At 36.2% G+C, this 27079-nt stretch overlaps 1 protein-coding gene across 2 annotated transcripts in view; it reads right to left on the reverse strand.

Annotated features, from left to right (window-relative positions):
* The window catches only part of plekhg4 (pleckstrin homology domain containing, family G (with RhoGef domain) member 4), a 120600-nt gene that overhangs the window by 82306 nt on the left and 11215 nt on the right, over positions 1-27079 (reverse strand). For both annotated transcript variants that reach the window (XM_051931671.1, XM_051931670.1), the window contains exons 2-3: positions 23988-24185; positions 14477-16772 (exon numbers count right to left, since the gene is read on the reverse strand). In XM_051931671.1, the coding sequence (XP_051787631.1) occupies positions 14477-16772; positions 23988-24185 (2494 nt within the window). The remainder of the gene's footprint in view (positions 1-14476; positions 16773-23987; positions 24186-27079) is intronic.

Genomic DNA, 27079 nt, shown 5'->3' on the forward strand with positions numbered 1-27079 from the left:
CATTGAAAGTTTGCCTAAATGTACAATAAATACAGACGCTGTCATCTATTAGTAGGTGACTGCTTTCTGAAAACATAAATTGAAGCAAGACACAATAGTATATGTGGGAAAAAAAAACATGAATGACTTTGATAAGAGAATTATACTTCTTTGTTCAAAAGGAGAGTGTCAAATCAAAATGGTTACTAAAATTCTTCACCCACTGCAACTAATAATGAGGGATGAGCTAAGTAAGTGAAAATTTAAATAATTCTTCTCATCTGATAGACTGTAATTTTTCAAGCACTGGCATTTTTCATATAGTATGCATACAAACATATGCATACAGACATACTATACATACTGTACATGTTCTTTATAGTCTCATTAGAACCCCAATTTGCACAGAAACTGTAGGTGTAGTGCAAGTGAGTTTTCATAAACAGACCAAAATTTTGGTTGTATTTTAACAGAATTTTTAAAATAAATAATTTTTGAAAAAAAGTGGGATTACAAATGTCCTCCCTGTCAACCCTGTTTCAGACATGCACAACTGAGGAACATCTTCAGGACTCTAATGATGCCAGAATAATGGGAAGGGGAGAGGGGGAAACAAAGTTAATGATTCTTTTTTCTCCTACTCTCTTTGAAAGAACAATTTTGTCACTTCTATTCCAGACCCAGAAGTCCCATTTCTTCTGCATCACACCATATTTAAGAATCTAAGAGACCAAAAGTCAACATTTACAATTGAACTTCAGAAGAGATGCTTTCTTAGTTATCTGATCTTCAACTAAATTAGTTTTATGCTTGCATAATCTATTATTTTAGTCTTATTTTTTTGGACATTCAACAGGGCATCTTGGAGGTTCCCAACCCTCTAACCTGTTTCTTTTGTCTTATTACACCTGACATACCAATGGTACTTTAGTTTCCCTTCATATCTGGGCAGTTGGCTACAACATGTCCTGAATTGCTTTAATAAAAACATAGCTTTTCATTCATCCACTGGGATCTCGTCTTCCCTCTTAAATTGGGTTTACCCAACTCCTTGGGTTCTGGAGCATCTTTTTTTCAGTATTGCTCCTATAATGTGCCTCTCTCTTTTGACTCCCGTACTGCTTACAGAGTGCTTACTGCTTACTGGCTAAGAGAAAAAGGAGGACAGCATCGGGAACAGAACGACAGATCACAACGTAGAGGAACAAAGCAAGGAGATCAGAGAGAATCACCTAAGCCCTATATGCAAACTGAAAAGATAAAATCTAAGGACAAGCGAGAAGAAATAGAGTCTTACAAAGAGAAAACGTTGGGTGATCACACTTGCCAAAAAGGAGGATTAAAAACTATTACAAAAGATGATGTCATGACAATGCAAACTGCTGTGCATGCTCCCAGCAAACTGATCACAAAACGACAATGCCCATCAGAAACCATGATTATGTAAAAATAATAATCAAACAAATATATGAAGCTATTAAAATACATAACATAGCCACAAAATGACACACCAAGAATGCAAGATTCAAGGAAACAACCTTGCCATGAAAAAAATACTTAAACTCAGATATAAATCAATAAGCTCTCCCAATGCACTCTCCATATTATCATTTGCTAATTAATCTTTTATTTCAGGTGATTGTTACAATACAATTTAATTCCTGGATAAAGTTTTCACTTAATTTAACCTTTTTCCTTTTTGTTTTAATTAATTTGTAAATACATGGTTAATTGTTGTTTTGTTTTCTTGTCTACATGAATTTTCTAAATTAAATGTTTTAAGTTATTGTTCTATCTTACTGTATATGTTTCTTTTGCTATGTGCACTGGGGTGCAGGGCCATATGATATAGAAGCTAGGGGACCACCCCTAGTAGTATTTATGGGTCAGCATCCCCTCAATGTTTTGCTTTGACATTGGTATTGTTAATGCTTCTTTGATTTCGTTTGCCTTTTTTAGACCTGAGTCACTGGATAGATTATTCAGTTTATGGAGATTATGGCTTTGATTTAGGCCCTAATTTACTCTGGACTTGTTTTCTTAGGCTTTGGTTTGCCTCTTGTAGGCAATGTTTTGTTTATGATATGTGTCTAATACTTTTTTTTTAAGTTTCTCTCTTTCTGTTATAATGGATGGACTCTTTTCCCTTACCAGGCAAGGGGGGCAGTATAATGGATTTTGTTTTTGGTTTGGGAATTGGGGGGCTGTGACATTCACTGTCCTGACCAAGGGAATAGCATTCCCCCATGCACTTGCTGGCTGCTTCCCTTCTGGTGAGCCCCAGAATGAGGACACACAGGGCAGCATGAGAGTTGTGGTCCCATAGGGCCTGTTGGGGTACATGGGGACAGACAGAGGGAGCTGTCAGAAACTGACCATCCTGAGACCAGGGCTTTTCACTTCATCCAGAAGGGCTTCATGAAGATAGTGGATTAACCTGGGATGGGGTTAATAGAGAGCTCTCTGCTTTGCCAGGGGAGTCAAAGTCAGGGGAGGAGACAGACAACTCTCGTCTGGGAGGAGCAGATGAGAGAGAAAAGGAAGACTGTGCTGAGCTGCTGAGAAAAATCAAGTCTGTTAAATACAAGTACTTGTTTTGAACCCAGGACTGTCTTATAGTTGAGATGTGTCCGGGGTTTTGGGCTCAATGACATCCATCTGGGTGGCCATACTTTTAATAAATCTTTACTTATTTAAAGGATTATACTTGCTATTGGCTTAAGGATTTTACGGTTTTCTTCTCTCATTTTTTTTTAGTATTTTTGACTTTACAAGATTTATTCCAACTATTTCCTCTGTGCAGGCCATAAATGTACATATTGAGCTTGGAAAGGTGAGGGCTACATTTGTTGTTCACACTTGTGTGAGAGTACAGTCTGAATTTTGTCTTTGACGCTTGTACCTTTTTGACTTTGGTGAACAGGCAGAGGAAACACAACAATGACGATCCCTTCTTGAATAAGAAGACTAGCATATTTTCCTCCCAACCCACATCTGCAGCTATTGTCTGAAGGGTGACCATATAATCACTTATGCTCATGTTGTCTGTTTAAACCCAAGAAGCAATTTACCGTCCCTTCTAAGCATACTGAAGTATCAAACATTTTTCTAAATGCTTTATAAATATTCTAAGGAGGAGCAACAAGGATGATTAAAATGATTTAAGGGGCTTACAAATTGAACTCACTGGGGCTATGCATTAGTCTGTTAATTAAAGATCCGCCTACACTGATGCAAAAACCCTATAAACTTCTTTAAATCTCCAGAAAAACATGAGGGGTGGCGTATGGTTGGCTCCTTCTGACCACTACAGCTAGCAAGGTGTAATGTTTCCTTTAATGTGTCTACAGTATTTGCTGTTGTTGTTTGTTCAGTTTAGTGACTAGTTGTTAAAAAAAGAATAGTAGATTGCTACATTTTTAAGTTCCATGACATCTTTCTGTAATTGCTTTAGTTTAACAAATACACATCTTATCTTAGGGTCACTCAATTTTGTTTGTCCATGATTATCTTCTGCCTAGCTGGAAAGTAGGCAAATAAAGGGCCAAGACTAGACTGGTAGATGGATGAGACAAAATCAAATAAAATACAGATAATTAACACAAAGAAAAATTATGAAGCGTTTACATTCATAAAACTACAATGTCAACAACAAACAGAAGTCAAATATCCATCCATCCATCCATTTACCAACCCGCTGAATCCGAACACAGGGTCACGGGGGTCTGCCGGAGCCAATCCCAGCCAACACAGGGCACAAGGCAGGAACCAATCCTGGGCAGGGTGCCAACCCACCGCAGGGCACACACAAACACACCCACACACCAAGCACACACTAGGGCCAATTTAGAATCGCCAATCCACCTAACCTGCATGTCTTTGGACTGTGGGAGGAAACCGGAGCGCCCGGAGGAAACCCACGCAGACACGGGGAGAACATGCAAACTCCACGCAGGGAGGACCCGGGTATCGAACCCAGGTCCCCAGATCTCCCAACTGCGAGGCAGCAGCGCTACCCACTGCGCCACCGTGCCGCCCGAAGTCAAATATTTTCCACATTATTGTAACAAAATGTAATTAGACAGATCCAATACTGTAGATACTTAAATGGCACTAGAAGTGTTTATTATACTTCAATAAAGGCTTAATTTGATCATTAAAATCTTTTTGAATACTAATTTAAAATAACAATATAGGCACAAATCTTAATAATTTGTAGGTGCAAAGTGGGAAATAAACCTCACCTTGTTTGTTGAACAGTTTTTAGTTTTTTGAATTTACAATTTCGAATAATGAATTTAAACTAATGTTAAGCACTAAAGAGTCAGAATCATCCTGCAAAATATGCAGGAAACCAAATAAATTTTTTTTTACCTCCTCTTTACTCAATCAGCTGCTAGCTTGCTGCTGCTGCGCCGCGTGATCTGCACTTCACTTGCCTACCCCTTCCAACCCCAACCCCCTAGTGTGTGTGTGTGTATATATATATATATATATATATATATATATATATATATATATATATATATATATATATATATATATATAGATATATATATATATATATATATATAAACAAAGCAGATTAAGATCTACCTACTATAATAAAACACTAAAGTCTGTGTGTGTATTTAGTCTCTCAGAGCAATATGACTGGTCAGTATGGCTTTAGTGTTGTGATCAAAAGAGGAAGTGCTGGTGTGAGACACACAAGGAGAAAAAAAGGCATAGGAGGCACGCTGAGAGAGTTATAAAGTCTCTAAGTATAAAAGCAGACAGGAGACAAGAAAGGTGCCACGAAAATAATGAGACGCAGGCTTTACGGTAATACAATACAGTACAATACAATTTATTTTTGTATAGCCCAAAATCACACAAGAAGTGCCGCAATGGGCTTTAACAGGCCCTGCCTCTTGACAGCTTCCCATCCTTGACTCTCTAAGAAGACAGGAAAAACTCCCAAAAAAAACCCTTATAGAGAAAAAAATGGAAGAAACCTTGGGAAAGGTCTCACCCTTGTGAGAGGGAGTGCCAGTCAAGAGAAGTTCAGATATGCGAAGATACAAAAGAAAGGCAGTGAAATTACATATTGGGCAAACAATACCAAATATTTTTTAATTACTGTATTCTATTACTTGTTTTCGACAGGTAACATGCCTATTATACATTAATAAATTTACAAATCTGAAACCAAAACCTAGATAGGCATTAGCTTTTCCTCTTTTAGATCCAGGCACAATTTCTCCATAGTCAAGAGCGTAAAAAAAACATACTTTTATATGCAGCTTTCCTGCAAAACAGTTAAATTGTACACACAAGTTATTTTATATCCAATAAACTATTAGTATTACACAATTGATCCAATGGATTTAATGCAAATACCATACATAACCTATTACTTCTCCACTTTCTACATAAACTCAGGCTATGCAAATAGAGGTAGAGCTTAAATATAATTTTATATGATACATTGTTATAAGTTCAAGAAGAAGAAAGCTCAAAATCTCAATTTTCAATTTAACAATTCAATTTTCTAATTTAAACTTGCTGAAATTCTCCCTCTTCAGAATGTATTTCAAGCAATATGTGTGTCATGTTCACGTTCCCTTTGCTAAAAGAAATCAGCAATGACTTCCTCATAGTTATAAAGATGTAGCACAGATGTTATGATTTAGTAAACTAAATTTCACCGTCATTGTCAACCTGTCATACTACTCAGATTCAATATAAACCCTAGCTTCTCTTTCAGACTCTCAGCAACATGTCTTTCTGATCACAAGTTTAATTTTTGTTACATCATGTGTGTCTGGAGTAGGTAATCCAGATTAACTGGTTCTGCACTAAGCTACATGTCCATTCACTTTGCACGGTTTTGTTACTCAAAACTTTCTTTAAATGACTTTTGTACAAATTACTCGAATCAGCATTATAAGCAGATTTCCATGATACTTTCTAGATTGACTATATGCTGTTATAATCTCATATACAGTGGTGCACCATAGTTTGCTCCAAAGCCTTGCAAGCCTGAACCTATAGTTATATCCACTGAATTAGCTGCACTGAACTGTAGTGTGGTTGGGCAATAACTGCGTTCTGTGGACCATGTTGCACTTATTTATGTCTCAGTAGCTGATCCACTTAGAGGGTTACTTACCCCCAAAGATTACCACCTGTATTTTCCAGTTCTGCGAGTGCCTTTTATCTCATCTCATTCCGTCACAATGCAATGGCAGCACTCCACAGGCCATCTAATGGACTTTACAGCTGATATCAATTTACTGGACATTCTCCGACATCAACTTTCCTCTTCTATCCTCCACTCAAGTTTTACTGCACAGATGTACTTAATTCATCTTCCACCTCATTCTGTCCTGTCGTAGCCTGCACCACACGCTGTTGTAGCTGTCATTTCTATTCAGTCTAGCTACCTTTCTTCTGCAATATTTTCATTCTGTCTCACTCTCTGTCTGTTGGTATTTATATTCTGCCTTGTCAGCTTTCGTTGCTGATATTTTTCTTCAATCTTGGTCCCTGCAGTTTTTTAATTCTGTCTCGCCCCCTTTTCATAATACTGTTTTTGTTCTACTTAAATTTAAACCAATCAGATTTTAAGTAACAGATTTGATCATGACATCTACTATATACAGAACAATGAAATGTTTTGTAGCCTATTTTGGGTGTAAGTTCCAATGCTATCACATTCTTGATCATTTAGCTTATCCTTGAGCATCTAATATATTTTCTAGTGCATATTAAGCAAATGTTTGGATTATATTCATGTTTCACATTACCGTTGCATCCGGTCCCTTCACTTTATAAGTCTCTTCCAATTCAAAATCTATATCAATTCAATAACAACTAATTTCTGTTTTACTATAGTGAAGAATAGTGGGCTATAGATTTATAACTCCATTTTCCCTTGATATTGGATTTTTGCTTATTTTGCCAAGTGTGCACTTCTGATACTCAAGACAATTGCTCCCATTGTGGGGTAGCTTAACTTAAATATTTCATCTATGTCCTTCTCTCTTTGTTAACTTACGTTTGCTGCTATGAATTAATTCATTCTTAGTCTCATTCTCAATTGAATTTTTTAATTACCTTTACCTTTCCTTGCAGATTTTAGGCATTTGGATTCATCACTGTCAAGATGAATTATTTCTCCTACGGGCCCCTTTACATTGCCTAAAAGCAGATGTGTTATATATCTCTATTGATTACTTTGTACATATTACTTACTTAATTAAGGCTAGCATACTTTAACCTTATACTGAGTTTCTACACAATTAAGAAGGAAGATTTTTTTCTCCTTTAACAGATTAATTCTGTTGTCAAAAGATGCTTTATCCAGCTTCGTCTTTTAGTCAAGGTTAAGCCTTTTTTTATCTCCTTGGGATCTTGAGAAAGCTATACATTCTTTTATCTTTTCTCAACTTGATTACTGTAATTCATTGTATTCTGGGATCAGTAAATCCCTGATACATAGGTTGTAGCTGGTTCAAAATGCAGCTGCTCATTTTTTTGCTTGGGGCAAATATTTTGCCACTGTATCTACATTTGTAACCTCTTTACACTGGCTACCAGTTAGTTTTAGAACTGGTTTTACAATTTTGCTGCTGGTTTTTAACTTATTACATTAATCTGAATTGTTGTGTTTTACACCAGCCATCCACAGAGCTTAGATCAGCATTTTTTTGTTCCAACCCAGCTGCTTAACGTGAAATCAGTTACTGCTGCTGAAGCACTTATTGCTCAATCAACATTTTTATGCTTCAACAACATTTTAGTTGTTTCACTTGTTAAGATTCCCCCCCTTAATGTCTTGTTTTACCATCAATTATGTTGTCTGCCAGGCTTTTTTCTCTGAATATACTATCTTACTCTTCTTTATTTATTTATCTAGTTTAGTACAATGCTATATACTGTATACCCTGCCATTCTTTCTTAAACTCTGTGAAGTGCCTTAAGCATGGGGAAGGTGCTATATAAATAAAATGTGTTATTATTATTATTATACAACTTCATTCACTGTTTTTAATTCCTTCTTATTAGCAATTAGATCGAAATGAAAAAGGAACCAGCAGATCTCCATATAAGTTGTGTCTATTTACACCTGTGTGTATCCATTATGAACTATCTGGTTTATTAAAAATTTTGGAACAAAACTTAAGAGAAAAATGTGAAAGACTGAGAATTACTAATCTGCCAATTTAGATTAAAAAATCATTTAAATGATATCCTTGGAAAAGAAAAAAATATTCACTATAAGAATGACCTGATAAGGCAGAATGAAAAACAAGCCATAAAATGAAACAAGACCTGTTATTGGCAAGGACTGGTTTCTAATTAAGCATTTGGGTTGGACGAAAAACTTGCAGACATTAAGGCCCTCTAGGACCAACTTTGTAGTGCCATGAGCTAGGATCTATTTTTACTTTCAACAGGTTCAAGTCAGGGTCTTTTTATTTCCTTTTATATCTTAAGCTGTCTGCGTACCTAAATAATGTGTACACTTTCCCATCACTATGCTGTTTGGGTTGCTTCTCTTTAGTTATTGCCGATGATACTGAATTTGCAAGATGCAAATAGGTTTTGCTTCATATCTTACAATGCAACCACAGCAACAGTATGTTGAAATCTCTCTATTATAAAAGAAAATCTTGAGATGAGATTATTGCCAAGAGATTTTTTCAAGTCCCATGAGACGAGACTATTGACAAGAGATTTTTTCAAATCCCGTGAGACGAGACTATTGCCAAGAGATTTTTTCAAGTCTTGCTCTCCTCTCAACAATTTTCAACCATGCCCACGGTCCTCTCACCTCTCATTTGTGAAAATGCTTTTGTCAGACACAGTTCCTGCGCTCTCAGCTCTCATAAATTTTTATGTTTTCCTCACTTAAGTTCCCAGTACAAGAAGACTTATTATGTCTTATTGAAGAATTTCATCCTGAAGGGTTATCAACAGAAGAAATGAGTACTAGCACCAAGAAACGATGAAGTATTAATGGTTACCCTTCACGTAAGAAAACCAGTTAAACATAGCAGGCATAGAGGAGTTGTTTCAATTTGTGTTCGTTATGGTGTTTACCTGCATTCATCTAAACTGCATTTTGTAGAGTATGAATGCTAACACATGCACAAAAGGCAAACAATTTACCGGTTGCTACAGTTTTGCCATGGCCAGCAGTGTTACCATGTCTTAAATGATTTTTCCATCAATGAATGCATGTCCAATGTAGGTCAATGTCCAAGTTACAAGTGTTTTTGGTCATTTTGGCATGGGCAGAGATAATTTACTAAATGAATTAAAGCCCCAGTATAGACAAAGTTTTAAAATGAAAATGTAGTAGTCTGGACATAGTCTTTGTTGTCAAGCTATAATTGCTGATTCAATTTACATTATATTTATTTTTTAGAAAGAAATCAAATCATATCAAAATTAAGTAAACTGCACAATGGTTTAGCAGTATAATGTAAATATTAGGAGATCAATTTCAAAAAAGAGATTAAAAGTGGCTTGAAAGAGAAGAATTGAAAATACTACTCTGCGTCTTATAAATTATTATATACATTAACCCGTTCTAAAGTACAGGTCCACAAGAAGTATGAAACTATCCTGAAACAAATGCACTCAAGCCAGGAACTACCACTGAATGCCAATTTTTCAAAGAACTTGCTCAGATCCAAAATAAAATAATTCAGAATTGCCAAATGGCACAACATCTTACCTTTGTACTGACAGAAATAAGTCAGCATGGGAAACCCATGCAAGAAAGGGAAAACCATTTACAAACCATATAGAATGTAAACCAGTCAAAAATAAAGAAAGGGTCAAAACTCTAGAGGGTCTGCTCTCATATTATTATTACTGCTACAAAGTTAATTAGAAATATGTTCAATAAATACAGCATTCTAAAATACAAAATAAAGTCATTTGTAGGAAATGTTGTGGTATAGCGGGTCAAAAAAAAAAAAGGGCCAGTTTTAAATCCATAGAGCCGTGTTGCTCTTCATGGGCGTGACTGCACGAGCGCGTGGAGTTAATGAGATAGTTGGAGCGAGTCGTTCTCAATTGCTTCATTGGCTTCCTGCAGTGTGTAATTAAGGCACTGCGCCCACAGAGATGTGAGATATATATGGGTTGGCACAAGGAAAGGGGAAGAAATCAAAGAAGGAAGGAATCAAAGAAAAGATGTTAAAAGACGTGAAAGGCAGTCTTAGCAGGAGGATCTGGCCACCTGAAAGGAGGAAGCAGTGCAAGCTGGGGCCCCGTGAAGGAGCGTTAGCTATGGTGTTCTAGGGGCCAGTTCGCCCCACTGAACATTCGGGTGGAGTGTAGTGAGCAAGGCAGGTGCCCTCCCTAGGCTTCCGAGGTGCAACCACATAAGCGTGAAGGAAGAAAAGAGGAGAGCCGACCTTGGACGGTCTGGCCGTGATGCCTGGAGGCAGCCAAGATGGAGGTCGGCCGAAAGGAGCTCGTGGCTGCTGAGTCTCCGCCGGCTACGCGAGCAATGGGTGAGCTGGGGAGAAATAGAAGGAGGTGGACTGAGATTGGAAGAAGTTAGTCTGCATTTTTAACCTCTGATTTTTAACGGATTTATTTATTGATTTTTTTATTCCCACTTTTTACTGATTTTTATGGATTTATATACAGTATGTACTTTGTTTTTGAACACTGCACAATTGACACTTTTGTTGATTTTTACTTTTGTTTTGATTGGTTTTCAATAAAAGCACTTGAGCACTTTTTTTTACCATCCTCTGGCATCATCAGAGAATTGTCCTCATTTGTTAGCTCACCTCGGCCATAACTATCAATGGTGTTGGTTCAGCAGACTCCCATGTGGAAAGAGGGAGTCTATAGGGGACTGGCACAAACCTACTTTTACAAAAAAATTCACTGAACACAAGCACAACCTTCCAGACTGATGGCACTTGGCAGACTGACCTGTGAGGAGTGTAACTAGATCGCCCTAGCGGCCCAACCACGTACTACAAGTACCAACCTAACAACAACAAAATTCCGGTTATTTTTGGGTCCAACCTCGTATTTCTTTTTTCTAGTCCATGTTATTTGACCTTAGACAGTTTGCATTTTCATTAATGGTAAAGCTTCATGAAGTACCAATTCATTCTCGCAAAAGAGATTGTAGAAAATCAAAAAATCAAATGTAACACACATAAAAGGAGCAGAACCATTTTAATTGGTAAGATTTCTACCTATTATTAGCAAGTTCCATTAAACACCACTCATCAAAGGATTTTGCCCATCCTGTATTATTTTCCTGTTCAAGAGATCCAGGATGGGATGGTTATGCTTTCCTGTTCAATAAAATTATGGAAAGTTTATAAAGATATATATCTTGGAGCGGCATTGTGGTTAGCTCTGCTACCTCACGGCTCTACAGTTTTAATCTTGGCCCTGAATGTTTATGTCTCTGTTATGAGAAATGAGTAATATCTCTCCATTGTGAAACTGTCCAATCTGTGTTTCACACCATTTGAAGCATAATGGTGCCATAAGAAATGATCTGTTCAAAACATGCTATGCAGTGCACTGGTCTTTGGTTAAACATTCTGAGAGGGCTTTACCATAATTGCATGGTAGAAATAAGGGGACATGACTGTAGAATTCATCTATCCTCATACTGAAATGTTAAATTTCCAGTATCTTCATTAGCTGGAGCTCTCCAAGTTTTTACTGCCTCTCTGAAAACTAGATTGAAAACTAGATGGCTTTATTTCTTACTGCACACTTGTCTTCTTTTTTCCATTTCCCCAAAGGCACTGTGCCTTTCATTATAAATATGTAACAGATGTAAGGGAATTGCTGCACATTTTTACTTCTACTAAACACTTGAAATGAAAGTACTAAATTATGCAAAAAATAATGTTACAATTTTCAGCACATTTTTGCTTCTGTAATAAAGTATTTTAAACACAATGGTTGCCACCAAGGAACCATTTTGCAAAGCAGAAGTGTTGTTACCCCACAGAGCCCCAACACATGTTCAACTTGAGGTACCTTCCAAATACAAGATGCATATGCTCCACTGTTCTTGGGTGCTTTCTGTAGAGATTTAACTTTCCAACAACAGTACAAAGACATACTGTACTGGTTAACAGCCAGCACTAAACTAGCTCAATGGGACTTAGCGAGCAAGTGCTACAGTATATGAGAGACTGGTGTCCTCTATGGGTTGGCAACTGGCTACTGTGCATTTGCTGCTGACTCAGACTTCGGATCTTTGAAATCCTGTACTTAAAAAAGAAAGCTAAAAAATGGATGGATAAGGCAGTTGTAAAATAGTTTATACTAAGTGCAATTCATTTAACAAGGACTGAATTGCAAGTTAATGTTGACATCCTTTTTTCACTGAATAATCTATATCAAAACAAATCAAATTTTATTTGTCATATTCAAATTATATAGTACTAAAATGTCCAATATAGTGGGGTTCAATTAATTTTTTAAACTGCATATAAAAATATTTGAAACATCCTGTTCAGTATAGTTATATAAAATGCATTGTAGATTGTAAACAATAAACTTAAAGGGAAGTTTCAAATAAGTGAAATATGTATTTTTAAGTCATTATATGGTATTTCTGCAAAATATTAAAATGAACGTACTGCTATTATACAAGCTCCTTTCAGAACTACAATTAGATTTTTTTGTACACTGTATTAATCTCCAAGGGGGAAATATTTTTTTGCATGACCTTTTTGAGGGTCAGCCAAGGGGATTTTGCTCAAGGGCCCAATGGAGTAGGATCCCTTCAGGGAAGTAAGGGGATTTGAACCCACAACTTTCCAGATACCATTGCAACTCCTTAGCCAAAAAGCTACCACAGCGCCTTATAACCCAAGCTTAGTGATTGGACGGATACAGTAATCCCTCCTCCATCGCGGGGGTTGCGTTCCAGAGCCACCCGCGAAATAAGAAAATCCGCGAAGTAGAAACCATATGTTTATATGGTTATTTTTATATTGTCATGCTTGGGTCACAGATTTGCGCAGAAACACAGGTGGTTGTAGAGAGACAGGAACGTTATTCAAACACTGCAAACAAACATTTGTCTCTTTTTCAAAAGTTTAAACTGTGCTCCATGACAAGACAGAGATGACAGTTCTGTCTCACAATTAAAAGAATGCAAACATATCTCTTCAAAGGAGTGTGCGTCAGGAGCACTGAATGTCAGAAAGTGAGAGAAAACCAAACAAATCAATAGGGCTGTTTGGCTTTTAAGTATGCGAAGCACCGCGGCACAAAGCTGTTGAAGGCGGCAGCTCACACCCCCTCCATCAGGAGCAGAGAGAGAGAGAGAGAGAGAGAGACAGAGGAAAACAAACAGTGAAAAATCAATACGTGCCCTTTGAGCTTTTAAGTATGCGAAGCACCGCGCAGCATGTCGCTTCAGGAAGCAGCTGCACACAGAAGGTAGCAACGTGAAGATAATCTTTCAGCATTTTTAGACGAGCATCCGTAGCGTCTAGGTGTGCGAACAGCCCCCCTGCTCACACCCCCTATGTCAGGATCAGAGAAAGTCAGCGCAAGAGAGAGAGAAAGAGAGAGAGAGAGACAGAGAGAGAAACAAAAGTAAGTTGGGTAGCTTCTCAGCCATCTGCCAATAGCGTCCCTTGTATGAAATCAACTGGGCAAACCAACTGAGGAAGCATGTACCAGAAATTAAAAGACCCATTGTCCTCAGAAATCCGCGAACCAGCAAAAAATCCGCGATATATATTTAAATATGCTTACATATAAAATCCGCGATAGAGTGAAGCCGCGAAAGGCAAAGCGCGATATAGCGAGGGATCACTGTATACTGTAATACATCAGTAAATGTAAAATAAGATTTTGAACTTTTTACACTAATTACAGCATAACATTACAGTATACTACCACTATTGGACATATTATTTGAGTGTGAATCAATCTGAATGTACAGAAAGATATATTTCATGAAAAGAATTTTACAAACTGGATGGATGGATGAAGCTAACGTATCATAAAAAGTTTTGAAAGTTCAAGGTTTTAAGGTGTTCACATTGCAATTGAACTGCAATTAAATTAATATTTTTGCTAGGAAAATGAATTAAACACAAGATGAAGAATATAAAAGATAGCTACTAATTTGCAACATGAAGTTTCCCTAGCAGCATCATCAGTGTGCCTTTTGCCTATTTTTGAAATAACAAATAAAACTATTAACAATGTTTTTTAATGTATAAAAATTGTGAAAATGTATAAATTACAATAGTAAATTACTCATATTCCTATAACAGAATCATCTGTGTACGTGAAGAGATTTATACTATAGCAAGAATTGTATAATCCTTTTATATGTATTTGCTATTCTGATAAAAATAAAAAAATATGTGATTCAATAAAATAAAATAAAATAAAAATAAGTATAAAATTTAAAGTCATCTATTTCAAAAGAAAAAAAGTAAAGAATATAAAAACTAAAGCACAATTGGTACTTATCTACCTTTCTCATGCGACTCCAGTGAGGCACCATGACCTGCTATTCTGGCAGTTGCTTCCACTGTAAATGAATCTGTAGCCTGTGCAAGTTTTTCCGAGGGCTCAATTCCACATATGTACACACAATCTTCTGGCTTCTGTTGCCCAACAATGGTAGATAAAAGGTTATTATTCTCCAGTAATTTTCCTTTATCAACACTGCCTTCCTCACTCTTTGATATGTGTGATTCAGAAGAGTATTCCTCACATGAAAGACCATCAGAAATATCATGGTATTGTATATATTCCACATCAGCCACATCATTGCTACTGAGAATGTATGCACATTCTTCCGCATGGCTTTGGTTTCTTTGACAATCCTCCTCTACACTGTGCTTGCAGTTTGCCTCTGTTGGCACAGACAATTGCAGATGTACTTCCTCCATTCTGTAAGTTGTATTTTGGAGGCAATTTTCTTTCTGAACACACATGCCACTAATGCTTGTAGTTAAGCTATCATCCTCATTACAAATGACTGATGATAAACCTGAAAATGAACACTGAGTATTTGTAGTTGCCATTTCTTTATGAGCTACTTTGTTTAAATGCTTAAGTGTAACAATTTCAATATCTCCATTAGCTTCTCTGCTAGACAGCTCAGTATCATATTGTACATTTCCCATAAAACGGAAAACAGGGCTTACATTTTTGGTGTCAACCATACATTTACTGCACTCAGCATCAGAGTATTTTAAATTCTCTGACGAAGTGTTCCTTAAATTACTACTTGCTAAATAAGGCTCACTGACAATTATATCTGGTTCACTAGTGCCCACCTTCTCATCAGATGCAATGTCCTCTGAAGAAAACCCTAAAGTTATATCTGGAAGTTTTACTTTAGAAACATTTGATGGGGAGCTAAGGTTTTCCTCTGTTGGACTGTATGTGTGTGTGAAGTTCATAAATGTGGGTCTGGTTTTGTCCTTATCACAGCAGTCAAAACTATGTCTTTCTGATTGCATTTCAGTGCTAGAAACAGGGACAATGTCAGTTACTGGGCTATAATTTTCTCCAGATTGGATGTCAGATGTATTGTGACTCATGTCCCTAGATATTAATGAGTCAGCTTTACTAGTGCTCTCAGTTTGCATTGATTCATTATCAGGAATCCCTCTGTATTTTTGTAATGTATCAAAGCTACTCTCAAAACCTAATGCTGAGGCAGATTGAACTGCATCGTTTAGTGATGAGTCTCGACTAGAGCTATGACTGTGAACAGGAAGACCTTTGTCAAACATGCTACTATAGTCCTTTGTTAATGAGCCCATGCCATTGGACGTGTTAGGATTATAGCAAGCACTGTCTGATGCAGACACAACAGAGACAATTGTTGATGGTATACCTTCCACATGGTTCAAAGTCCTGTTCTTGCATAACACATATCCATTTAAATCTTTCTGTTGCCCATTACTTATGGTTCTTAAGCTAATTTCACAGGAATCTGTTGTGTTAAAGTTGTTGTCTATAAGATTCTTACATATCAAACTTTGAGTGCAAGTGCTTTTTGTACAATCTGGTACAGGTTTTTCTTTTCTTTCCAATCCATGGTTTTTATCTATATTTCTATAATTTTGACAAAGAGATTCAGTTAATGAGCCTTTCTGAGGGCAAAACCTAGGAAAAGAAACATCAGCCAGTTCAACATAGTCCCCTTCCAGGTCCTGATCAGACTTTTCAGACATATTGTCACAAATATCCAGCATATTAACAGCATCAGAGTGAGAATGATGAGTCCTGCTCAAATCCGTTTCTTCTGATTCATTGTGCTCAACAATATCCTCTGAAGTGGATGATACTGAAAAATTAGCCAGAACTGAGGTCTGGGTGGCCTGAGTTTTTTCAAAACCAGTGGCTCCAGTATGATTCATCCCATGCGTTTTTTCAGTTATTTCTGGCCTACTAATGAACTCTGGACAGACAATCTCTTCCCAAGGCACCCGAAAAATAGTGCTGTCAGTTGATAACAGACAGTATTCCAAACTTGTTCCCATTCGTTCTCTGTTAATCGATTCTAACCATTCCTTTGTGAAAATGGAAGTGTACATAACATCTGGTACTTCCAGCTCTTCGATATTGTGCTTGTCCGTCGATAAACATTTTAATACAATTCGAGGAGTTTTCTTGAGATATGGAACTATTTGCAGGTAGAAATCCCCTGGCTGTAGCCGACGCCAGTCAAGGGAAGCCAAATGAACTATGACCTTCTCATGGATACATAAAGGCCATCCTTCATGACGAAAGATAAATCCACAGTACTGAAACTAGGAATGAGAAAAAAACATCAATAAAGAATTTATAAAAATCACATGTAAATACATATTAAAAACTAATAAAATAAAGGCCAGGCTTTGATTAATACAGAGATGTACACTACGATCTGACAATTCATTGTTAAATCATTTTTTTCTTGATAAAACTTTCTGAACACCATAAATATGTACACGTTTTTCATTACCTTTCTGAGGTAGGGAGGCAACAGCAAAAATGAATGAAGGGTACTGTCTACTTTATATCAAAATAAAAAGGCTCTACACATCTACCAAGAAATGAGGATCATGAATTGTGCTCTGTACTTAAGAATTCTTCAAAAGAGCCATAGGCCACTTGCCCACAGACTGAATCATGGCTAAGTCCTGCAGTAAGACTCTATGACTGCCCTTTTGCTCTGTTTTTCAAATTAGGTATTTAGACCTCAGCAATAACAACTTTACTATGAGTTTTGCTTTACATTTTGTGTTTAGGCACATGGGTCTCTTTCTGACTAATAGGCTTGACTTCCACAAAAGTTTTGACTACAAGTTTTCAATTTGAATTTTGGGGTTAGGTTCTTGTTAAAAAAGTCTTTCTGGATTAAACATATTGCATGTTATTTTTGATTTTATCATCTTGACCCATTTCCTAAGCCCTTGTGGAAAGCCAGTTCATTTTCCACTTGTAGCAGGACATTTAAGTAAATAAACTAGCTAACCATTAAACTGTAATACAATGATTGTTTTGGAACAAAATCTTATAACATACACTGTAAAAAAAGCAATAATGTAGAAAATTTGAAAACTAATTTTTGTTATTTTTATTATGTCAGTTTCCGATAGAACAAAGCATGACAGATAAAAAGTTTTGGGTACTGGCTGCTGTTGAAGCTTTTATCTATGTCACAAAAAAATTAACCTGTAAGGTTTGATTGTTTTTAATTTTATTTTTATAGTTTGCAATTTGGATGTAGTTTTTTGCCATGTTTAATCACTATTCTAGGGCCCATGATTATGTGCATTACTAAGGGGTGAGGTCATATGTCTTTGGTGTTCTGTCCCATTTAAACTTTGTTTACAAAGGAAATATGTTTCACTGTTTAAGACAACTACTTTCTCTATCAATTTCTGCTTAAGGTTCCATTTTTTTATTATTTATGACATACTGTAAAACTCCCTTAGTCCTTCTGTTTTGGTACTCAGTTTCTTTAACGTCGTTGACTTGACCCTTTTGTGATACTGTCAAAACAGGAAGGCCAAACACATAAAATTACCCAGCAGAAAATAAGGAAATAGCCATAAAATACAAACCAAATCTTAAAGTCTGAAATAAAAAAAACTGGAATTCTAAAATTAATTAAACAGAATTCTCAAAAACATAACTATAGCTTATAACAAAAAGAAATTATCAAAAAGTACAGCAGCTAATGCTATCTAATATCAATTTAAATAACTAGTGGCTGGCAGGAGTCTTCATTTGACCTCTCATGTAACTGCAACCATAACAACTGCAGCGCCAGACAGTCAAAATTCATTATGTCGCCTTGCTTTCACAAACACAGAACCTAATTGCTTTCTCAAACACAGAACCTAATTGAGAGTAAGACACTATCATAAAATGAAAAACACAAAATAAAATGGACAAGCTAAAGATAAGGGAGTGGAAGAAAATAAGAAAAATAAAGATTAAACATAAATAGGGAATGGAACTGCTGTAATAATTACATACTCCTGCTCTATCAAAATAACTCACCTTGAAATGCTCCAAAATAAGACATCAGTTTCCTCAGTCCTTTTTATAAACAGATTGAATGAGTCATGACAATTTGGAAAACACAACAGCTCATGTGATTGAGATCACCAGTGCCACACTCTGCATCTACCAGCAATGTATGCAAAGTCACCATGCTTTTTTTGATTTACAGTAGTAATAATGTTAATTAATATTTAATATTTAAGCAGGTTTTTGTCACTTAGCTATTATTTATTTGCATTTCTTATTTTTTCCAGTTTTACTGCATTCTTCTATCTAACTTAAACATTCATGTCACTCTTTCTTCAAATGTGATGTTTATCCTGCCCTGTTTTTTTAAAGTTTTTGTCTAATCCTGGTTTATTCTTTTTTGCATACACCTGGCAACATCTTCACCTAAAATCCACCTTTAACAACACAATTAGCCTCTGGTGTCTGTTTGCTGAGATGAGTCTACAAGGCCAGTTTAAAGTCAAAGTCCCAAGCAAATGATTAGAAAGAGTATAAACAAGACAGCATCCAGAGACCAATCAGAGTGAAATACGGGGAAAATGCTAAAGGATCTAGCTCTGCAAAGTGATTCTGATGTTTGCTGGTACTGTAATTGCACGACAAATTTAAATATATATATATAGTATTATAGATAAAATGCAGCTGAAATCCCCATAAATAACTCTGTAATGCAATCCTTTTTGTATTTTAGGTGAATTTGGAATGGTCATTAGATAAATGTGTAAAGTATGTAAGTAGCCTATATTCACATTGCAAATGTATCTGTACATCTGCAGAGTCAACCGCATTCCATTATTGCTGGGAATAGCCCATCCACATGAAAGTGTGCGTCAGAGTATTAACATATGGGCTTGGGTATAAAATGCTCTTAACGCTCATCATGTCTGTGGCCTGCAGATATACTTGTGTATTTGGGTTTACACCAGATTGCTAACCAACATTCAAGGTTTTCTATACAAAAAACACTTTGCTACACCAAAAATACAATACAATGTCCATAAACATTTTATTCCTAATTAATTTGAAACACAGGACTCAATTTGGAATTGATTTTGGTCAGTCACTAATAAAATGTGGTGTTGTTATAAAGTCTATCTGTCCATCCATTACTCCACTTGCTTAACCTGGTTCAGGGTTTCATGGGGCAAAACTTATCTTGTCAGTGCTGGGCTCAAGGCAGGAATTGACCCTAAATGTATTGATAGTCTATCACAGGGCCCACTCACATTCACATGAAGTCAGTTTTGAAACACCAAACACACATGCCTTTGGTTAAGGGTGGAAAACTGGTGTACCTGGAAAAAAGTTATACTATAGTAAGGTATAAAATTAAATTTACAACATATTTCCCAGTTAATGTCTACCACATTTGCAATATAATTCACATGTGGAATACTATGGTCGGCATAAACTTTACCTGTGTCTGGTCCATTCCTCTTTTAAATATTCATCAATCTATCTGTTAAATAAACCTGATAATTCCAGGGTTGTGGGGGTTTGCGGTCTACCTTGCTATAGTGAATGCACAACAAGAACCAATCCTAGAATGGACGCTGATCCACCAAAAAGCATATTCTACACACCAGACAATTTTGTTTCACTACTTTGACTAACGCATATAGTATCGTTGTAATGTGGGAGGAAACCACAACACCCCAAGAGAAACTGAAGTAAACACAAGGGGAATTTGAGCTATGCACAGAAACTGTGATTGGGTCAGGATTTGAAGCCAGTCACCTGCAGCGATGACATAACAGCACTAACCACTCTTGTCTAAAAGTGTAAAAAATAAAGCATGCAGAGGACAAGAATGGTACATATTTCAAATCTGTACAATTCACAATTGTAAGACTAACGTAACCTCAATAATCTCCAAGCCCATTTTCTTAAAAGATGCAAGGCACTTCCAATAATAACCTCATGTGCAGCATGAACCAGACACTAAGCACAACACATTCCCACATTGCTGTAGAGCAACAATAATGCCAACTTCAGATTAGAGTCTATTGTGATGTCATTCAGTTCTAAACATAGCAAGGAGGGGTGGATTTAACAATGGAAGAATGCAGACAGCAGGCATATGCTTAAAATAACAGGAAAAGGGAGAGTTGAAATAAGAACAGTAGTTTTTGTATGACTAATTTAAAATATTGATGTCATCAGAGGTGTCATTTTACACCTCTTTGGACAAAGAAATCACATTTCTAAGCAGTGCATTCTACTGTCTAGACATGGAAATACAAAAGCCACAGGTTGCAAACACAACATTGGCTCTTACTTTAAGATTATTTAAGATTATGATTAAGTGATTCAGCCCATCTGAGTTACTAAAACTCTCTCTAAACAATGTTTTTTTTAATTAATAAAATACTGCAATGTATTTTTGGATTAGGTTTGCTATAAAAAGTACAATTTAATTGTTCATTGGGGAGAAAACTACCAATATTAAAAAAAAAACACTTATTCATTTCATAGATAATTATGAAAGTGTTGTAATATAGTAACTGGAATATAACTTCAACTATTTTTAGGTTAATTAGGGGGCTGTGAATCCCTGCTTGTTTTGCTTGCCCACCCCCTCAGCCACTTCGCCGTCTCTGCCGCTAGTGTTGTGAAGGGGGGGGGGGGGGCAGGGGGTCGGGGGGTTGAAAGCTGCCGAGCTGTGTGTTCTGCTTGTCACGCTGCATGTCGATCATTTAAAAGCCTGTAGGGCAGCTGTCCTTTTGTCTCACTGCCTTGTCTCGCGGGACGTTAAAGTGTCTCTCGCAGGACGTTAAGGTGTCTCCGAGAAAATCATGTATCGTCTCCTTCCAAGCCTTCCAAGATTTTTTTTTATAATAGAGAGATATCCATCCACCAGGGTCACGGGGGTCTGCTGGAGCCAATCCCAGCCAACACAGGGCGTAAGGCAGGAACCAATCCTGGGCAGGATGCCAATCCACCACAGGACACACACACACACACCAAGCACACACACTAGGGCCAATTTAGAATCGCCAATCCTCCTAACCTGCATGTCTTTGGAATGTAGGAGGAAACCGGAGCACCCAGAGGAAACCCACGCAGATACGGGGAGAACATGCAAACTCCACACAGGGAGGACCCGGGAAGCAAACCCAGGTTTCCTAACTGCAAGGCAGCAGCGCTACCACTGTGCCACCCCTAGACAGATATATTCAAAAAAAAGACAAATAAAACAAAACTCTGAAGTGGTACTGCATTATTTTTTCAGCAGACATTATGGTATACAAAGTTTAAAAGCAAAAACAATCATTACACTTAGTACTGAAGTGTAATGCTGATCACTCAAGTGAAAATATTTTATATTATTACAACTATTATTTAACTGGGAAACAATTCTTGTGATAAATAACTTGCAAAGTGAAATAAGCATGCTAAGAATCTGTTTATAGCTATCTCCTAATCAAAAACAGGCACACTTTTGGCTATAGCTGAGCCCCGTGATTTTGTATTTCACACAACCAGCACACAGAGATACATGTCAATGCATTCTTTTGAACAGACAAACACACCCTGCTCTTAATTCTCTGGTTAAACTAGTTTGTTTTTGAACTGCATTTAATTTTGATACATGTAATATTGATGACTTCACACTGCAATTAATAACAATCCTGCACATCTATCCTGAGTTTATTTGAGAATTAAATAATAGCATAAGTAATCTGACAAATGAGAGGAGACCATTCAGTCCATCAAGCTTGCTTGTTTAGCTAATAGCTGAGCTGTCCCAGTATCTCAACCAGATACATATTAAAGTTTCTACTTCAACTACATGTCTCAGTCGTTTGCTCCAGATTCCTCCAAATGCTTCCTGGCTTTAGTCTTAAATGCACTTCCTCTTAATGCCCACTGGTGTCCTTGAGTATGTGATCCACCCTTAGCCTGAAAGAATTCAGCCAGACATACTTTATCAATACTTGTGAGGACTCTGAAGACCTGGATTAGGTCCCCACACAGTGTCCTCTGCTCAAGACTAAAAGGTTTAATTCTCTAAGAATGTCTGAGTACAACATGTCCTTAAGTCCTGGGATGCACTTGGTCACGCTCCTCTGTACAGCTTTAAGTACTGCTGTGTGTTTCTTGTGGCATGGTGACCAGAACTGCACACAATAATTCACATGCTGTCTCATTAGTGCATTATATAGTCTAAGTATAATATCCCACAATTTATATTCAAAGGTTTTTATGATATAACCTAAAATTTCATTTGTTTTTTTAATTGCTTCTGCACATTGCTTAGATAATGAAAACATTGTATCAACATAAACCCCTAGATCCATTTCAGAGGTAGCTTCTTCTAGGACAGTGTCTCCCATCTTGCATTTATAACTGGCAGTTCTGTTGCCCACGTCTAGGACTTTGCATTTTTCTACATTAAACTGCATTTTCCAAATGTTCGCCCAGTTCTAAAGCTTGTGAAGGTCTTTTTGAATTCTTTTTGCTACCTCTTCAGTGTTTGCTGTTCCTCCAATTTTAGTGTCATCTGCAGATTTCACTACTTTACTAACTATACCAAAGTCAATGTTATTAATATAAATCAGAAAACGTAATGGTCCAAAGACAGACCACTGACGGACTCCACTGATGATCTCACTGCACGTGTAGTATTCTACTCTTATCTATACTTTACATCTCCTTTCAGTTAACCAACTTGACATTTAGCTTTGTAAGTTGCCCTTGATGCCTATAGCTTTGAGTTATACTGTAGAATTAATCTTTGATGTGGGCTTTTTGAAAGTCAAAGTAATTTATGTCATATGCTTTGTTTTTGTGAGTTACTTCGGTTGCACGTTCAAAAAAATCTAAAAGATTGGTTTGGCAGGATCTCCCTCTCAGAACCCCATGCTGGCTGTTATTTAGTATATTATTTTCATATAGGTACTTTTCTGCTTATTTCTCATTATAGTTTGCACCATTTTACATGATACAGAAGACTTGCTGGTCTGTAATTACCAGGATCCAATTTGTTTCCTTTTTTGAAGATTGGAGTCTCAGTCCTTCATGGAAAACAACATCCACAACATTGCACTAATTATGCTACTGCATTTTAAACTATTCAGTCACTCACACGATTCCTATCCACTTGTGCTTGTTAAGTATCCTAAGAGAATGTTGTGATATGGACAGACTAGGCCACCCTCCACATTCTACTCAGGAATTCCCAGCTGACAGATGTATTTCCTGAAGCATGTCATGGGTTATCTGCTTTTTCCCAGTGTGCAATGCCTAGTATACCCACAAAGGGAGAGATGTAGCATCCAAATCCCCACTGCATATCCAAACCATCTCAACTTGTTTCCATGAGAACAGTGAGAAAAAAAATTAAATTTTTATTAAGGATCTTTTATAGACAGATCAAAAAAATGAGATGCAATATTTAATTAAATATCTCCAACATTACATTAGCCCATATTTTAATTCTATAGACTTTCTTCACTTACACAAGCATCTTGTTGAATACACTGCAGGATGTGTTTAGATGGAACCAAGAAGTCAGTGAGATAGCGCAGTCCGTCTCCACGGTATGTTTTCTCCACCACATCAAAGACCTGGCACAGGACGGTAGCTGCAGTAGCTTCAAAAGGAGGGTACAGCACTGACAAGGTGTTTTGTATGCAGCTATCTAGAGCTTCAGAATCCTACAAAATTAAAAATAAATAAAACAGTAAATTCATAGCACACACCCTAAACAGGTTAAACATAAGGCATCAACAAGGTAAAAATGATACAATTTAAATTATGAAAAATTATTATGAACCTTTTTTACTCAAACACATCACTTTATGGGAAAACATTCACAGTTATTTTCAATAATAAAACACCCTATGAAGAAAGGACGAAGGCAACATTAGACTTATCTGAAAGCACAGTAATACCCCCAGAATAAAGGTGCCAACCAGCCTTCAAAACACATTCTCCCAAGTTTTAGACAGACTGGGCCCTTTGATGCAGACAAAATGCAAGGCCTGGAATATTAGGTTACCTTGAGGGGTGTCAGATACAGAATGATAGACTCAGCTGTATAAACAGACATAGAGAGAAAGACAGCCAATAAAATGACTTAAGGATCCTCTTTATTCTCTGCTCTAGTCTGCTTTCTCACCTTATCTCTGGCATTCTTTTTCTGAAGGCTATATGATGATATTTCTCAATAATACATTTATCCATTTATGATGAAGTTATAAATCTATGAAAAATAAAGGTGTGCTTCCTAGTATTCTCATTTCCTTTTCTGAAAAAAACTTTTGATCACACTTTTATAATAACATTAATTAGTATGTCAACCATCAACAAACATTCTATAATGCCGAACAGATTTTTATTTTACTGTAATTCATTTATTATAAATGGGATTAAATAATAATTCATGTATTATGTCATTTGATTTCTCAACATGAAAAATATGTTTTTGAATGTTAAAAAATATGTTATTGGCTAATTGTTAAGCCAGTGTCAAAGATGTAAAAACACATTATATAATATATAAATTATTAATGTCTAGCTAATTAGTGACAAATGCCTTTAAAGACATATTACACTGGTTTTGTTTATAATATACAATTTTGGTGTACATAGCTTGTACAATCTATAAATTGGTTATTGCATGCTTCTGCCTGCTTTGTAACAATGGAAGAATTTATTCACTTTACATGTTTACAAATCATTTTTTCATAAGTTCTACATCTTTTGCATTGCCTAATCAATAGCTAAAATTTTCCGCATTATAAAAAGTATGTAAACATTTACTAATGAAGATCATTATAAAGTGTTACCAAAATGTTTTTTCTTCAGAAAAGTACATTTATAAGAATGCCAGCTATAGCACCCATCTAAGATAAGTTGAAATCTAAGTTGTCAATGTAGACCTCAGCATTGATGTTTGCAGTGCATTATCTATTGGAATGTGTTTTGTAATTCATATAGTAATAAAATGCATTGCTTTTGTTATTCCAACAGATGGGGCATCACTAACATTTTTAGCCTTTTGGTATGGGATTCATAAAAAGCAGTGTTAATGTTTGTGATGCACCATCTGCTGAAATGACATATGCATTTTATTACTACGAACGTTTATTACTACAAATGTTTTATTATTACGCTTGCTTTTTTATGTGTCATCTGTTGGAATGACAGAGACACCAACCAGATGCACACACAGATATACAGAATAAGCATGTGCACGTGCATTTCAATGAAGTTAATGTTAATACATCAAGACAACATGCACAATTAAACACATAAAATAATTCAAATGAAAAATATCGAATGATGATGGCACAAAAATGAAATTATGCATGAGATAACACTAGGAAATCTACTCCTCAAACCCACGTACAAATGACCTTTATAAACAAACATTAGATATCCAAAGTGCAACAACAAAAAATATCAATAATATACTCATCTTTCCTTCAATATCATCTTCAAATATGAAATATAGACAAATATACTGATTATTTTTGAGTTTTTAAAAGGTTTTTGCAGTGACTTCTTAACACTGTATAGCTGCTGTGTAAACCTCTCTCTCACTTAAAAGAACATATTTTGCCAATAACTGTATAATCTAGCATGATTTGAACAATAAACTAAACACCTGAATTGCCATAAATAGAAGTTTCCAAACATTTTTAAACAAACAGCCTCCTAAATGTTGTACCACCTGGACAGACCCCAACCCACTAAAATAAACCAAATGTTGAAGTACAGCATTACCTTGGATCTTGGCTAATGCTAAAAGTAATAACACATCATGCTTTTGGATAATAGTAAACCTATGCATCAAAGAAAATGCTTCACCATAGCCAACTGTTAATACATATGTGATCTAATGTCACTATCTTAAACTTTATATCCGGTGGTCAAACTTGCAACCTACTATTTACCGTTGTTCTAGATTTTACTTTTGCCACAGTGCCTGCCATTTTGCTAAACATTTAAATGTTAATTAAATTAACTGGTTCTTCTGCTAGTTTAAACAGCTGCCAGATTCACCTTGCTTATTTTCTTGATCTACAATATACTTGTTTTTCAGTATACTGTCCGTGGTACCTCTCGGTCATGTTTCTATGCTGATGTATGTATGTTTGATTTTACTAAGATTGTTGAGCTGCATGACTCTATTGTGTACAGGTGATCATTTCTACTGTTAAGTCATGGGCTTAAAACCTATGAGCACTTTCCTATTTGAAGCTTTCAGTATCATACAAAAAATATGGTACAGTCTTCTTTTTACCAACTTAGAACAATTAGAACAGAAGTTACACTTCTTTTATCTTTTTGGTAACACAGAAAATATCATACACAAATTGATTTAATCTTGCTTAGATTATTATAATGCCTTGTTTTATTGTTTAAACTTTTATTTATTTATTTGTATCTTTATTTGAATTTATTAAAAGCACGTAACATTCCATACATTCAAGTCAAACTCAAACTTTTAACACTGAATCAGCTTGAACATTCTTTCAGATTGCTTACTAAGACAAAATCTTCAGCTTGTATTACACCTATACATGCCTCCCTGTTTTGATTC

This window comes from Erpetoichthys calabaricus, chromosome 9, assembly GCF_900747795.2.
Source record: "Erpetoichthys calabaricus chromosome 9, fErpCal1.3, whole genome shotgun sequence".
In the NCBI taxonomy this organism is placed as follows: Eukaryota; Metazoa; Chordata; class Cladistia; order Polypteriformes; family Polypteridae; genus Erpetoichthys; species Erpetoichthys calabaricus.